Source organism: Dipodomys merriami, unplaced genomic scaffold (genome assembly GCF_024711535.1).
Source record: "Dipodomys merriami isolate MVZ:Mamm:240054 unplaced genomic scaffold, mDipMer1.0.p SCAF_6, whole genome shotgun sequence".
NCBI lineage: Eukaryota > Metazoa > Chordata > Mammalia > Rodentia > Heteromyidae > Dipodomys > Dipodomys merriami.
This window is the reverse complement of record NW_027206179.1, coordinates 9737471-9752029: the sequence shown is the minus strand read 5'-3', so window position 1 is coordinate 9752029 and position 14559 is coordinate 9737471. Positions and strand designations below refer to the sequence as shown.

The 14559-nt window shown below is 39.8% G+C and overlaps 1 protein-coding gene across 1 annotated transcript in view; it reads right to left on the bottom strand.

The window, feature by feature from the left end:
• LOC138814281 (vomeronasal type-2 receptor 116-like) overlaps positions 1-11286 on the bottom strand; it is a 54184-nt gene extending 42898 nt beyond the window's left edge. Inside the window, exon 1 of the mRNA XM_070003285.1 lies at positions 10973-11286. Within this exon, the coding sequence (XP_069859386.1) occupies positions 10973-11286 (314 nt within the window). The remainder of the gene's footprint in view (positions 1-10972) is intronic.
• Positions 11287-14559: the final 3273 nt, after the last annotated feature.

The following is a 14559-nucleotide window of genomic DNA, read 5'->3' as shown; positions in this document are numbered from 1 at the left end:
TTAATCAGCCCATGTACTGTGCTTGTGTGTACACACGAGAAACAACCATAGGTAACCTGCCTGGATCATAGACTAGAAGTCTCCTTGCAGACAGAAGTTGCTTTGAAGATGTGGAGAAAGTAATCTTCTACAGTGCATCATTTTTTCCACTTAGTATTTTTAAGAATTAAACTGTGTCAGATAGAGCTAATGTTCCGAATTTTCCAGGTATTCTATGAAGAAACCTAGTGGATTTTTTCTCATAATCATATGCGCAGATAACATGAAAGAATTTATCCTTTACTTACATAAGTAAAAAGTGCAGGTTCTCCATTTCCTTAGAATCATTGTGTGTTGAATTTTTCATTCCCAATGCCATTTGTGTGCAAAACAATGGCACTGTGACCTGGGTACAGGTGAGCCTTTTACAGGTGTTTTAAAAATAGACTTGCCAGAGTTTCTGAATTGTTGAAAAGGTTCCACCTACCATTTTAAAGTGTTCAACAGACTTCAGGTGGGAAATTGCCATAGACAGAAGCAGGGGAGTGGTCATTTTCCCAGTGAGAAGTGAGGAACCACCATGTGTGACTGTGGCCCAAAGGAACCACAAAAATGTGTGTGGTCAGTTTCCTCAGAGGGAATCAGAAAAGGGAAGAGGAGTCTGCAAATCTAGAAATTTCTAGGATGAGTTAGGAAAAATAATGCCTTATGAATAAAAAAAGCAAGAAACACCTGGGGTGCTGGTGGCTCACGCTGGTAATCCTAGCTACTCAGAAGGCTGAGATTTGAGGATCCCGGATCAAAGCCAGCCTGGGCAGAAAGTCTGTGAGACTCTTTCTCCAGTTAACCACCAGCTAGCCGGAATTGACACTGCTGCTCAAGTGGTAGAGAGCTCACCTTGAGCTGAAGAGCACAGGGACAGCGTCCAGGCCCAAACTTCAAATTCATGACTGACAAAGAAAGTGCTCCAGAAACTGTCAGGTATTGTACATTTATGCCAATTATTCCAAACTCTGTTGAATAATGTGTAAGGATGGAAAGTATTTACCTTTCCTTCCTTAGAGCAAGTTTGGTAAAAGAAAGTTAATTAAATATTCAATGTAGTGACTAAGGTAGAAAAAAGGGCATGACCAATGGGGAAAATGGAGATGATTGAGAAAGTTCAAGTTCTGAATAAGGAAGAATATATTTCAGTCATTGGGTTCTGGTGATAGATTGAGGGGAGGCATAAGGAGAGGTCTTGGTCCTCTAGTAGGTTTAGGCCAGAGCAAAGAAAAGAGAAATTAAATTTTTTTACAACTATAAATTAACTGCTGTTGTTTTCATTTTTATATTTTTTTGTTTTAGTATTTTTTTTGTAAAAATACTGTACAGAGGGTTTACAGTTACATGAGTAGGGTAATGAGTACATTTCAAAGAGAGCATTGTTATCTCCTCCTTTATTTTTCCCCTACCATCACTTCCCTCCCCACCTTCCCAACTCCTCCCACCACCCTGTACCTGGACATTGTAAAGTTCGTTTTCAATATAGTGTCCTGTACATCTTGTGGTCACAATGGTCAACCTGCATCTCCATTTAAGTGTCCTGCCACATTCCTTCCCCTCCCCAAATTAAAATATATATATACAAGATGCAGAGCACTGGCATCAAATCGAGTGAAAACAGGGGTTATGCCATGGGGGAAGAACATACAATAGAAGCAAAAGAATCAATTAGTGTATTGTAAGTACATTAAAAACACTAGCAAGAAAGAAAAAAAGCTGTTGTGTCCCTGTCTTGGAGTATATTTTGGTTAACTTCTCCTTTGGTCGTATGTACATAGCCTTTGACCTTCTTGGCTTGTCCTAGACATGCACTAGTCACTGCAAACAAAGCAAACTGTGGACCTATGTTTCTTTGGGCTTGGCTTACTTCACTCAATATGATTTTTTCCAAGTCTTTCCATTTCATAAGAAAAGAGGCAATGTCATTTTTTCTGAAGGAGGCATAGAATTCAAAGATATATATATATATATATATATATATATATATGCATATATGTGTGTGTGTATATATACCATATTTTCTTGATCCATTCATTTCCTGAGGGGCATCTGTGTTGGTTCCATATCTTAGCTATGATAAATAATGCAGGGATAAACATGGTTGTGCTGGTAGCTTTGGTACGAAGTTGTTTGTAAGTTTTTGGGTAAATGCCCCAAAATGGGATTGCTGGGTCTGTGGAGTGTTTTGAGGAACCTTCATACTGCTTCTCAGAGTGGTTGAACAAGTTTACACTCCCACCGGCAATGCAGTAGGGATCTCTTTTGACCAAATCCCCTCCAGCATCTGTTGTTAATAGATTTCTTTCTTTTTTTTTTTTTATTGTGAGAATACCATACAGAGGAGTTACAATTACATGGGCAAGATAAGGAGCACATTTCTTATCAAGCATTGTTGCTTTCTCTTTGTTTCCCCTTCCTGTCCCTTCCCATACTCTCCCCACCTCCCCCCAATCCTCTCCTGCCCACCAAAGTTGTAAAGTTCGTTTTTCGACATAACGACTTGTACATTTAATTGTTACAATGGGTCCACCTGTATCCCTAGTTAAACGATTTGTTTTTACCCTTCCCCTCCACAAATTATACCAACATCAAATACAGTGAAAGAAGGGGTTATACCATGGGGGAGGGACATACAAAGAAACATAGAAATCTATAAATATGTTAGAAACAATTGCATGAAAGAGAAAAAAACCATTTGAATACTTATCTTGGGGTTCATTCTCCTAACATCAATTTATCTGACCTTTTCTGCTTGACTCAGACATATACTAGTTATGGCAAATAAGGGAAACCATGGATGGGACCTATGTTTCTTTGGGCCTGGCTTACTTCACTTAATATAATTTTTTTCAAGTCTTTCCATTTCCTAACAAATGGGGCAATGCCATTCTTTTGATGGAGGCATAGAATTCCATTGTGTATATATACCACATTTCCTTGATCCATTCATCTACTGAGGGGCATCTGGGTTGGTTCCATATCTTAGCTATGGTAGATAATGTTGTGATAAACATAGTTGTTATTAGATTTCTTGATTATAGCCATTCTAGCTGGGGTGAGGTGGAATCTCAGCGTTGTCTTGATTTGCATCTTTTATGGCTAGAGAGGTTGAGCATTTCTTCATGTGTCTATTGGCCATTCTTATTTCCTCTTCAGAGAAGTCTCTCTTTAAGTCTTTAGCCCATTTTCTAATCAGGCAGTTGTTTCCTTGAGGATTTGTTGTTGGGAGATTTAATTTTTTGAGTTCCAGGTATATTTTATATATGAGACCGCTGTCTGTTGTATGGCTAGTGAAGATCTTCTCCCAATCCGTGGTTTCTGTTGGTCTTGTTAGCTATGTCCTTTGCTTTGAAGAAGCTTTACAGTTTCATGCAATACCAATGTTTCTTTGATTTGTTGTGCTTCTGTGTCTCTATTAAGAAAAATTTGACCTGTGCTAAGGAGCCCTAGAGTTTCTTCTATTCTTTCTTGTAATGTTTTCATTGAGTCTGCTTTTATTTTGAGGTCTTTGATCCATTTGGAGTTGATTCTGGTTCAGGGTGATATACACGGACCTAGTTTTAGTTTTCTATAAGTGACTAACCAATTTTGCCAGCACCATTTACTGAAAAGACTGTCTTTTCTTCCATTCTATTTCTTTATCTCCATTGTCAAAGATTAGGTAGCTATAGGTCTGTGGGTTCATTTCTGGGTCTTCAGTCTTATGCCATTGGTCCTCAGGTCTATTCTTGTGCCAGTAGCACGCTGTTTTGATTACTAGGGCTGTGTAGTAGAGTTTGAAATTTGGTATTGATATTTCTCCAGTGCTGTTGGTTCTACTAAGGATTGTTTATACAATTCGGGATCTTTTATTATTCCATATAAATTTTTGGGTTGCTTCTTCTATTTGAATGAAGACTGAAGTTGGAATGTTGATAGGTATCCCATTGAATTTGTAGATAGTTTTTGGTTAATTGCCATTTTCACGATGTTAATCCTCCCAAACCAGGAGCATGGGAGGTTTTTCCACTTGCTTAATTCTCTTTAATTCCCTTTGACAGTTTTTAAAGTTTTCATCATACAGGTCCTTCACCTTTTTTGTTAACTCCTAGATATTTTATTTTATTTTATTTTTTTTAATATTATTTTATTTTATTTGAGAACATACTGTACAGAGGGGCTACAATTACATGGGCAGGATAATGCATACATTTCTTACCAAGCATTGCAGCCTCCTCCTTTGTTTACCCTTCACCTCCCTTCCCAGCCTCCCCCCTCCCCCCACCCAATTATACCCCCCTCCCCCCCACCGACATTGTAAAGCTGGTTTTGACATGACATTTTGTACTTCTCATTGTTGCAACAGGTCCACCTGAGTCCTTAAACGACTTGTTTGCCCCCATCTCCTCCACATGTTATACTGACATCAAATATAGTGAAAGCGGGGGTTACACTGTGGGGGAGGGACATACAAAGCAACAAAGAAATAATCTTATAAATGCATTAGAAACATATGCATGAAAGAAATGAAAACATTAAAATACATATTTAAGGGTTCATTTTCCTAACATCACATTATCTGACCTTTTCTGCTTGACTCATACCTATACTAGATATTGCAAATAAGGGAAACCATGGGACCTATGCTTCTTTGGGCCTGGCTTACTTCACTTAATATAATTTTTTCCAAGCCTTTCCATTTCCTAACAAATGGGGAAATGTCATTCTTTCTGATGGAGGCATAGAATTCCATTGTGTATATATACCACAGTTTCTTGATGCATTCATCTACTGAGGGGCATATGGGTTGGTTCCATACCTTAGCTATGGTAAATAATGCTGCAATAAACATAGTTGTACTGGTAGCTTTAGTGTGGTCTTGTTTGTAACCATTTGGGTAAATGCCCAAAAGTGGGATTGCTGGATCATAGGGGAGATCTATGTGAAGTCTTTTGAGGAACCTCCATACTGCTTTCCAAAGTGGTTGAACAAGTTTACATTCCCACCAACAATGAAGTAAGGTTCCTTTCTGTCCACATCCCCTCCAGCATCTGTTGTTGTTAGAGTTCTTGATTTTTGCTGTTCTAACTGGAGTGAGGTGATATCTCAATGTTGTTTTGATTTGCATTTCTTTTATGGCTAGGGATGTTGAACATTTCTTCATGTGTGTATTGGCCATCCTTCTTTCTTCTTCAGAGAAGCTTCTCTTTAAGTCTTTCGCCCACTTATTTATTGGGCAGTTGTTTCTTTGAGGATTTGTTGTTGGGTGGTTTAATTTTTTGAGTTCCAAGTATATTTTAGATATGAGACCCTTGTCCATTGTATGGCTAGTAAAGATCTTCTCCCAATTGGTGGGCTTTCTATTGATCTTGCTAGCTATGTCATTTGCCCTGCAGAAGCTCTGCAACCGTATGCAATCCCATTTGTCCAACCTTTCTTTGATTTGTTGTGCTTCCGGGTCTCTATTCAGAAAATTTCGGCCTGAGCCAAGGAGACCTAAGGTTTCTCCTATTCCATCCTGTAATGTTTTCAGAGTGTCTGCTTTGAGTTCAAGGTCTTTGATCCATTTGGAGTTGATTCTGGTGCAGGGTGATATATAAGGATCTAGCTTTAGTTTTCTACATGTAGTTAACCAATTTAGCCAGCACCGTTTACTGAAGAGGCTGTCTTTCCTCCATTCTATTGTTTTAGCTTCCTTATCGAAGATTAGATGGCTATAGGTCTGTAGGTCCATTTCTGGGTTTTCAATTCTATTCCATTGGTCCTGAGGTCTGTTCTTATGCCAATACCAAGCTGTTTTGATTACTATGGCTTTATAGTAGAGTTGGAAATTTGGTATTGATATTCCTCCAGCAGTGTTTCTTTGATGAACATTGATGCAAAACTCCTCAACAAAATTTTGGCCAATCGACTTCAACAATTCATCCAAAAAATCATACACCATGATCAAACAGGATTCATTTCAGGGATGCAAAGCTGGTTCAATATACGCAAATCAATTAATATTATTCATCACATCAACAGGAGCAAGAATAAGAACCACATGGTTATCTCAATAGATGCAGAAAAAGCATTTGACAAGATCCAACACCCCTTTATGATGAAGGTTCTGGAAAAATTAGGAATCCATGGAACATTCCTCAATACAATAAAGGCTGTATATGACAAACCTACAGCCAGCATTATACTCAATGGTGAAAACTAAAGCCATTTCCTCTTAACTCAGGAACAAGACAAGGATGCCCACTCTCTCCACTTCTCTTCAATCTAGTATTAGAATGCCTAGCTACAGCAATAAGGCAAGATGCAGACATAAAGGGGATCCAAATAGGGAAAGAAGAAATAAAACTTTCCCTCTTTGCAGATGACATGATCTTGTATTTAAAGAATCCCATAGACTCCACTCCCAAATTACTCAAGCTGATTCAAAACTTTGGCAAAGTAGCAGGTTATAAAATTAACCCCCAAAAATCAATGGCTTTTCTATATGCCAACAATGAGAAAAGTGTGGCTGAAATTAGGAAAGCAACTCCATTTGTAATAGCCCCACAAAAAATAAAATACCTAGGAATTAACTTAACCAAAGAAGTGAAGGACCTCTATGATGAAAACTTTAAAATCTTGAAAAAGGAAATCAACACAGAACTTAAAAAATGGCAAAACCTCCCATGCTCCTGGATTGGCAAGATTAACATCGTGAAAATGGCAATACTTCCCAAGGCTATCTACAAATTCAACGCGATACCTATCAAAATTCCACCCACATTCTTCAAGGAAATAGAGGAGGCAATCCAAAAATTCATACGGAACAATAAAAGACCCCGAATAGCAAAAACGCACCTCAACGGATATTTTATTTTTTTGTGTGGCTAATTACAAAAGGGATTGCTTTCCTAATTTCAGCTGTGCTCTTCTCATTATTGTCATACAGGAAAGCCATTGATTTCTGAGGGTTAATTTTGTACCCTACTACTTTGCTAAAGGTTCCAATCAGCTCAAGTAACTTGGGAGTGGAGTCCATGGGGTTCTTTAAATATGAGATGATGTCATCTGCAAAGAGGGAAAGTTTTACTTCATCCTTCCCTATTGGATCCCCTTTATGTCTGCATCTTATCTTATTGCTGTAGCTAGGCATTCTAATACTAGTTTGACGAGTAGTGGGGAGAGCTGACACCCTTGCTTGTTCCTGAATTTTTTTTTAAATTTTTTTTGGGTCTGGTCGTGGGGCCTGAACTCGGGGCCTGGGTGCTGTCCCTCAGCTCTTCAGCTCAAGGCTAGCGCCCTACCACTTGAGCCACAGCGCCACTTCCGGCTTTTTTCTTTTTGCTTATGTGGTGCTGAGGAATTGTACCCAGGGCCTCAAGCATGCAAGGCAAGTGCTCTACCACTGAGCCACCTTCCCAGCCCTTGTTCCTGAAATTAGAGGAAATAGCTTTAACTTTCACCATTAAGTATAATGCTGGCTGTATGTTTGTCATATATAGCCTTTATTGTATTGAGGAATGTTTCATGGATTCCTAGTTTTTCTAGAGCCTTCATCATAAAGGGGTGTTGGATCATGTCAAATGCTTTTTCTGCATCTATTGAGATAACCATGTGGTTCTTATCCTTGCTCCTGTTGATGTGATGAATTATATTAATAGATTTGCATATATTGAACCAGCTTTGCATCCCTGAAATGAATCCTGTTTGATCGTGGTGTGTGACTTTTTGGATGGATTGTTCAAGTCGATTGGCCAAAATTTTGTTGAGAAGTTTTGCATCAATGTTCACCAAAGAAATGGGTCTATAGTTATCTTTCTTTGATGAATCCCTGCCTGGTTTTGGGATGAGAGTTATGATGACTTCATAGAATGTGTTCAGTAGTGAACTTTCTCTTTCAATTTCATTAAAGAGTTGGAGAAGTACTGGTGTGAGCTCTGCTTTGAAGGCCTTGTAGAATTCTGCTGTAAAACCATCTGGTCCTGGACTTTTCTTAGATGGGAGGTCTCTTATTGCTGTATCTATTTCAATGCTGTTAAGATGGTTTAACTCATCTTGGTTTAGTTTTGGCATGTCAATATTTGCTAGAAATTTGTCCATATATTTCAGATTCTCAAACATAATAGCATAAAAGTTTGTGAAGTACCCCCTTTTTATATTCTGAATCTTAGCTGTTTCTGTAGTGATGTTTCCATTCTCATCTCTGAGTTTGTTTATTTGGGTGTGTTCTCTTTTTTCTCATAAGATTTGCTTAGGGTTTGTCAATTTTATTAATTTTTTGAAGAACCAACTCTTTGTTTTGTTAATTCTTTCTATACTTTTTTGGACTCTAATTCATTTAATTCAGATTTAATTTTAATTATTTGTTTCCATTTACTGGATTGGGGTTTAACTTGTTCTTTTTCAAGCTTTAGGTGCCTCATGAAATTGTTGATTTCAGATCTTTCCAATTTGTTGATGTAGGACCTCAGAGTTATAAACTTGCCTCTGAGTACTGCCTTTGCTGTGTCCCAGAGGAGCTGGTAATTTGTGTGCTTATTTTTGTTGAATATCATGAACATTTGTATTTCCTTTCTATTCTCTTCCATGATTCAACAGTGTGTTGTTCAGCCTCCATGTGTTACAGGATTTCCTTTGGTACCTTTTGGTGTTGAGTTCTAATTTTATTCCCTTGTGGTCTGAGAGAATGCAGGGCATAATTTCAATGTTTTAAAATTTGGACAGATTTGCTTTGTGGCCTAGAATGTAGTCTATTTTGGAGAATGTTCCATGGGCTGTGGAAAAGAAGGTTTAATCTGATGCTGCTGGGTAAAATATTCTGTAGATGTCCATTAAGTCTAGTGATCTATGCAGATTTTATGATCTGAGCTTTCTCTGTTGAGTTTTTGCCAGGTTGATCTATTTAGTGGGAATAGTGGTGTAATAAAGTCTCCCACAACTAATATCTTTGGATCTATGTGAGATTTCGATGCTCCTTTATTTGGTGAGTAGATGTTTAGAATCGTAATATCCTCCCGAAGAAGAGATCCCTTAGTTAGTATGTAGCGACCTTCTGTTTCTTGGGGGGGAGGGGTCCCGTCGTGGAGTCTGAACTCTGCGCCTGGGCACTGTCCCTCAGCTCTTCAGCTCAAGGCTAGTGCTCTATCACTTGAGCCACAGTGCCACTTCTGGCTTTTTTCTTTTTGCTTGTGCACAGGGCCTCATGCATGCAAGGCAAGCGCTCTATCACTGAGCCACCTTCCCAGCCCTGTAGTGACCTTCCTTATCTGTTCTCATTGATTTTAATTTAACGTTTATTTTATCTGATATTAGGATTGCAACTCCCGCCTGTTTGGGGGCCATTTGCCTGATATATTTTGTTCCACCCTTTCACTTTCAGAATATGTTTATTTTTGTGGGAAAGGTGTGTCTCTTGAAGACAGCAGACACAAAGATCTTGCTTTTTGATCCAACTGGACAATCTATGTCAATTAATTGGAGAGTTAATTAATTGGAGAGTCAATTAATTGGAGAGCGCAAAAAAAAAAAATCCTTAACAGAAAGCACAGTTCTGGAGGAATATCAATACCAAATTTGAAACTCTACTACAAAGCCATAGTAATCAAAACAGCTTGATACTGGCACAAGAACAGACCTCAGGACCAATGGAATAGAATTGATAACCCAGAAATGAACCCACAGATCTACAGCCATCTAATCTTCCAGAAAGGAACTAAAAAAAATAGAACAGAAAAAAGACAGCCTCTTCAGTAAATGGTATTGGTAAAAAAAATTGGTTAACTATTTGTAGAAAACTAAAGCTAGATCCTTATATATCACCCTGCACCAGAATCAACTCCAAATGGATCAAAGACCTCGAGGTCAAAGCAGACACTCTGAAAACATTACAGAATGGAATAGGAGAAACCTTAGGCACAGGCCAAAATTTTCTTAAAAGAGAACCACAAACATAACAAATCAAAGAAAGGTTGGACAAATGGGATTGCATGAAATTGCAGAGCTTCTGCATGGCAAAGGATATAGCTAGCAAGATCAATAGAAAGCCCATGGATTGTGAGAAGATCTTCACTAGTCATACAACGGACAAGGACCTCATATCTAAAATATACCTGGAATTCAAAAAATTAAATCCTCCAACAACAAATCCTCAAAGAAACAACTGCCCAATAAATAAGTGGGCTAAAGACTTAAAGAGAAACTTCTCTGAAGAGGAAAGGATGGTCAATAGACACATGAAGAAATGCTCAAGCTCCCTAGCCATAAAAGAAATGCAAATGAAAGCAACATTGAGATACCACCTCACTCCAATTAGAATGGCTATCATCAAGAACTCTGATAAAGAGCGGGGGGGGGGGGGGGGGAGTTGGCAGAAGGATGGGAAGGGGAAACAAAGGAGGAGGCCACAATGCTTGATAAGAAATGTACTCATTATCTTGCCCATGTAATTGTAACCCCTCTGTATAGTATTTTCACAATAATTAAAAAAAAAAAAACAACATAAACAGAACTCTGATAACAACATATGCTGGAGGGGATGTGGCCAGAAGGGAACCTTACTGCATTGTTGGTGGGAATGTAAACTTGTTCAACCACTTTGGAAAGTAGTATGGAAGTTTCTCAAAAGACTCCACATAGACCTCCCATATGACCCATCAATCCCACTTTTGGGCATTTACCCAAATAATCACAAACAAGACCATACTAATGCTACCAGAAGAACTATGTTTATTGCAGCATTATTTACCATAGCTAAGATATGGAACCAACCCTGATGCCCCTCAGTAGATGAATGGATCAACAAAATGTGGTAGGAAGTGGCATGGTGGCTCAAGCGGTAGAGCACTCGCCTTGAGCTGAAGTGTGCAGGGACAGAACTCAAGCTCAGAGTTCAAGCCCCACGACTGACCAAAAAAAGAAGAAGATCTAGGGACACAGCCTATCTGCTCACAACCAAGCCACAAGGAAAGTGGACTACAGCAAGGCATACAAGGTTCTATCAGTAATCTGCTCTGAGGACACAGGTGCAGATGGGGGCTGCTGTAACCCCAGGCTCTTACAGCCAAGGCACCACCAAGCTGCTACAGGCATCTCTGCAGATGCACCTAGCAGTTGCAAGCAGCCACCCACAAGGCTGCCTGCTGCCAGCCAGCTGGCCACCTCACACCGCCTCTGCTGCAGACCAGCACAGCCACCACAACCCACAACACCTGGCTGCACTAACCTCCACCTGGCTCCCCGAGCACTAGGACTCCCCACGCCACTACAGCAGAGACCCTTCAGCATCAGCAGAGCCACCCCCATCTGCACCTTCCAACACCCAGACCCTCTGACTGAGAACCTGCCAACCCCATCCTACCTGCCACAACACAGGCTCTGTGATCCAGCACACCACCAGCAGACCACATGAGTAACCCAACTGGATCCACTTCCTTGCTGGCAATTCCTTGCAGAATCCCAAAGCCCTCTGACCCAAGCCCCCTTGCAAAAGGGAGGGATCATACCAGGATAGAAGACAGAAATGAGCTCTGTTCCTAAGGCTCCTGTGGCTACCTGGGAAAGCCTGGGAACACAGTTCCAGACTTATGATAGCAGTCTACAAACCTGAAACCCCCAAAACTCCCTTCCACCAGGCTTGAGAGTAGGACTACAGATAACAGGCAGGGTCCCCTATCAAGAGCCCATCTGCTCACAACCAAGTCACAAGGAAGGTGGACTACAGCAAGGCATACAAGGTTCTATCAAGAATCTACTCTGAGGACTACGGGGAGATTAAAGCTCCCCCAAGAAGCCAAAAAATCCATTCTTTAGTTTTTTGTTTTTGTTTTAGTTTTGTTTTGTTAGTTTTTCATCTCTGGTCATTTGTTGTTTGTTTTTATTTCTATGTTACTTATGTATATTGTGATTTCGGATTTGCTATTCCACTAAAAGCTTCTATTTTTCATTATTATGTGTTTTTTCCTCCCACCTTCCAATTTCCTAATTTGTAAGGTTTTTTTCTTTTCTTCTTTCTTTTCCTCTGACTCTCCCCTTCTCCTTTCTCTCCACTTTATACTACTACTCCATCATAGCTACCCCGCCCAGTTCTATACACAAAGTAAGGCCTCCTTCTATGTATGTAAACAATAATTACAGGGGTTAACTTAGATTAAAACAACTCTCCACTAATATCTGAATAATCTTTCTCTAATCTCAGCAAGTCTCCCAAGTACACTTATATATAACTTATTTTTCTTACCTTCATCTCGATCTCTAAGCTATTCCCTACATAACCTTTCTTCAAATTCTTTTCCACCTCTTACACACAGTAACAAGGTCTTTATTCTCCTCTTACTACATATACCCCTTCTCTAAGCTGTTCTTACCCCTCTACTATCATTATACCCAAGTCCTTTTCTGAACTTGAACTCATATCTCTCCAATTCTAACCCTTCACTTCTCCACCTACACCAGCTCACTGATCCTTAATGTTTTATATCTGACTCAACTTAAATATGGTTCTATATTTGGCCATAAAATTAATTCCATTTGGCTATTTTGAGTACAAGGGGCCCATCTTGTTAACTCTAAGGAGCAGACTACTTTTCAGCCAAACCTGGGTTGTCTCAAAAGTTAAAACTATACGTAATCTTGTCCCTGAAACCACAATATCTCTTTCCAAGCAAAGAAAAAGAGAGCTAAATAGGAAAACACGTACACATGAAAACCTAAGGTCTGTACATCTGCACAACACCGGATTGGCTCCAGTCCAAAAAAAAAAAAAAAAAACCTGTCCTACTGTTGTATCAGTGTGGTTCTTGTTTCCAAATGGGTAGAACTAACCACAGAAACAAGGAACATGGCCAATCAGCAAACACCAACACCATGTCCACATAAACAAGCAACAGAGCAGTCCTAGAATACCCTACAGGATAATGCTCAAGATAGATTAAAAGCATGGCTGGTAAACCTGCTAAATGAAAATTTGGAAACCTTGCATACTGTTATCAGAGAACTCCATGAGGCCAACCAGAAGCTAATAGATGACTTCATGACCTCCACAAATAAAAAGATAGAGGAACTCTAGCACAGAAAAAAGCTAATAAAAAAATAGGAACCCAGATTAAGGAGTGGGAAAAAAAGTCTGAGAACCAACTCTAGGAGATAAGGCAATCTATTCAAGACTTAAAAGAAAGCCTTAATAAGGAGCTGGCCACCATTAAGAAAGACCAGCAAGAAGCAAAGTTAAAAAGTTAAAAGCCTTCAAACTAGAATGGAGGAAGATGAAGAAAAAGACTATCAGGGCCTAAAGACAGTTTAGACTCCATAGAGAAAGATCACACAATTATTCAGAACAAAACTAAGAAGCATGACAGATTACTGTAGGAAATACAGGATACATTCAGAAAGCCTAATATGAGAATAATAGACATACAAGAGGGCTTGGAGAGGGAAGCCAATGGATTAGGAAGTATATTCAGCAGAATTCTAGCAGAGAACTTCTCAAATACACAAAAGGACAGGTCCATCCAGACACAAGAAGCTTTTAGAACCCCAAATAGACCAAACCAGAGCAAGTCATCCCACCGCCACATTATAATCCATAGCAGCACAATAGCCAGTAAATAAAGAATTCTTAAAGCTATCAGGGAGAAGAGAACAATCACATATAAATGAAACCCAATCAGAATTACCTCAGACTTCTCAGCAGACACCATAAAAGCAAGGATGGCTTGGAAAGAGGTATGCCACGCCCTAAAGTCAAATAACTACCAACTAAGAATAATCTACTCAGCTAAGCGCTCATTCATAGCAGAAGGACAAAGAAAAATCTTCCACAGCAAGGAAAATCTGAAGCAATATTTCTCTATCAAGCCAGCTCTCCAAAATATCCTCAAAGACGTTCTATGTATAGAAAACCAACAATGACAGAATATAGCCAATGAAGCAGTCCACAAACAGAAATAGATAATCACAACAAGAACAGGCAAGGCACAGTTTCCCCTCAAAATATGGGAAAAAACGTAGGGGCAGACTGCCGCGGACCGGGTTCTGTCGGGACGACGGAGGATACCTAGGGGAGGAACCTGGAATAGGACGGGGAGATGGCAAACAGACAACTCACACACATTAGGAGTGGATGCTGAGTGCTGAGTGCGATTTAATGCAGAGGATAACAAACTTTTATAGCAAAAAGTCTCCATAAGAAAGGGCAAAAGGTTACATAATCTTGCTGCAGGGCTTCATTCTTGGGCGGTCACCAGCTGGTCGCCTGAAAGGGCAAAAGGTTACACAACCTTGCTGCAGGGCTTCGTCCTTGGGTGGTCACCAACTGGTAGCCTTATAGGCACTTGATTCCAGCTTTACCTCTATTTTTAAGAAATACAATGGTGGGCTGGGAAGGTGGCTCAGTGGTAGAGCGCTTGCCTTGCATGCTCGAGGCCCTGGGTTCGATTCCTCAGCACCACATAAGCAAAAAGAAAAAAAGCCGGAAGTGGCGCTGTGGCTCAGTGGTAGAGGGCTCGCCTTGAGCTGAAGAGCTGAGGGACAACGCCCAGGCCCAGAGTTCAAGCCTCACGACCGACCAAAAAAAAAAAA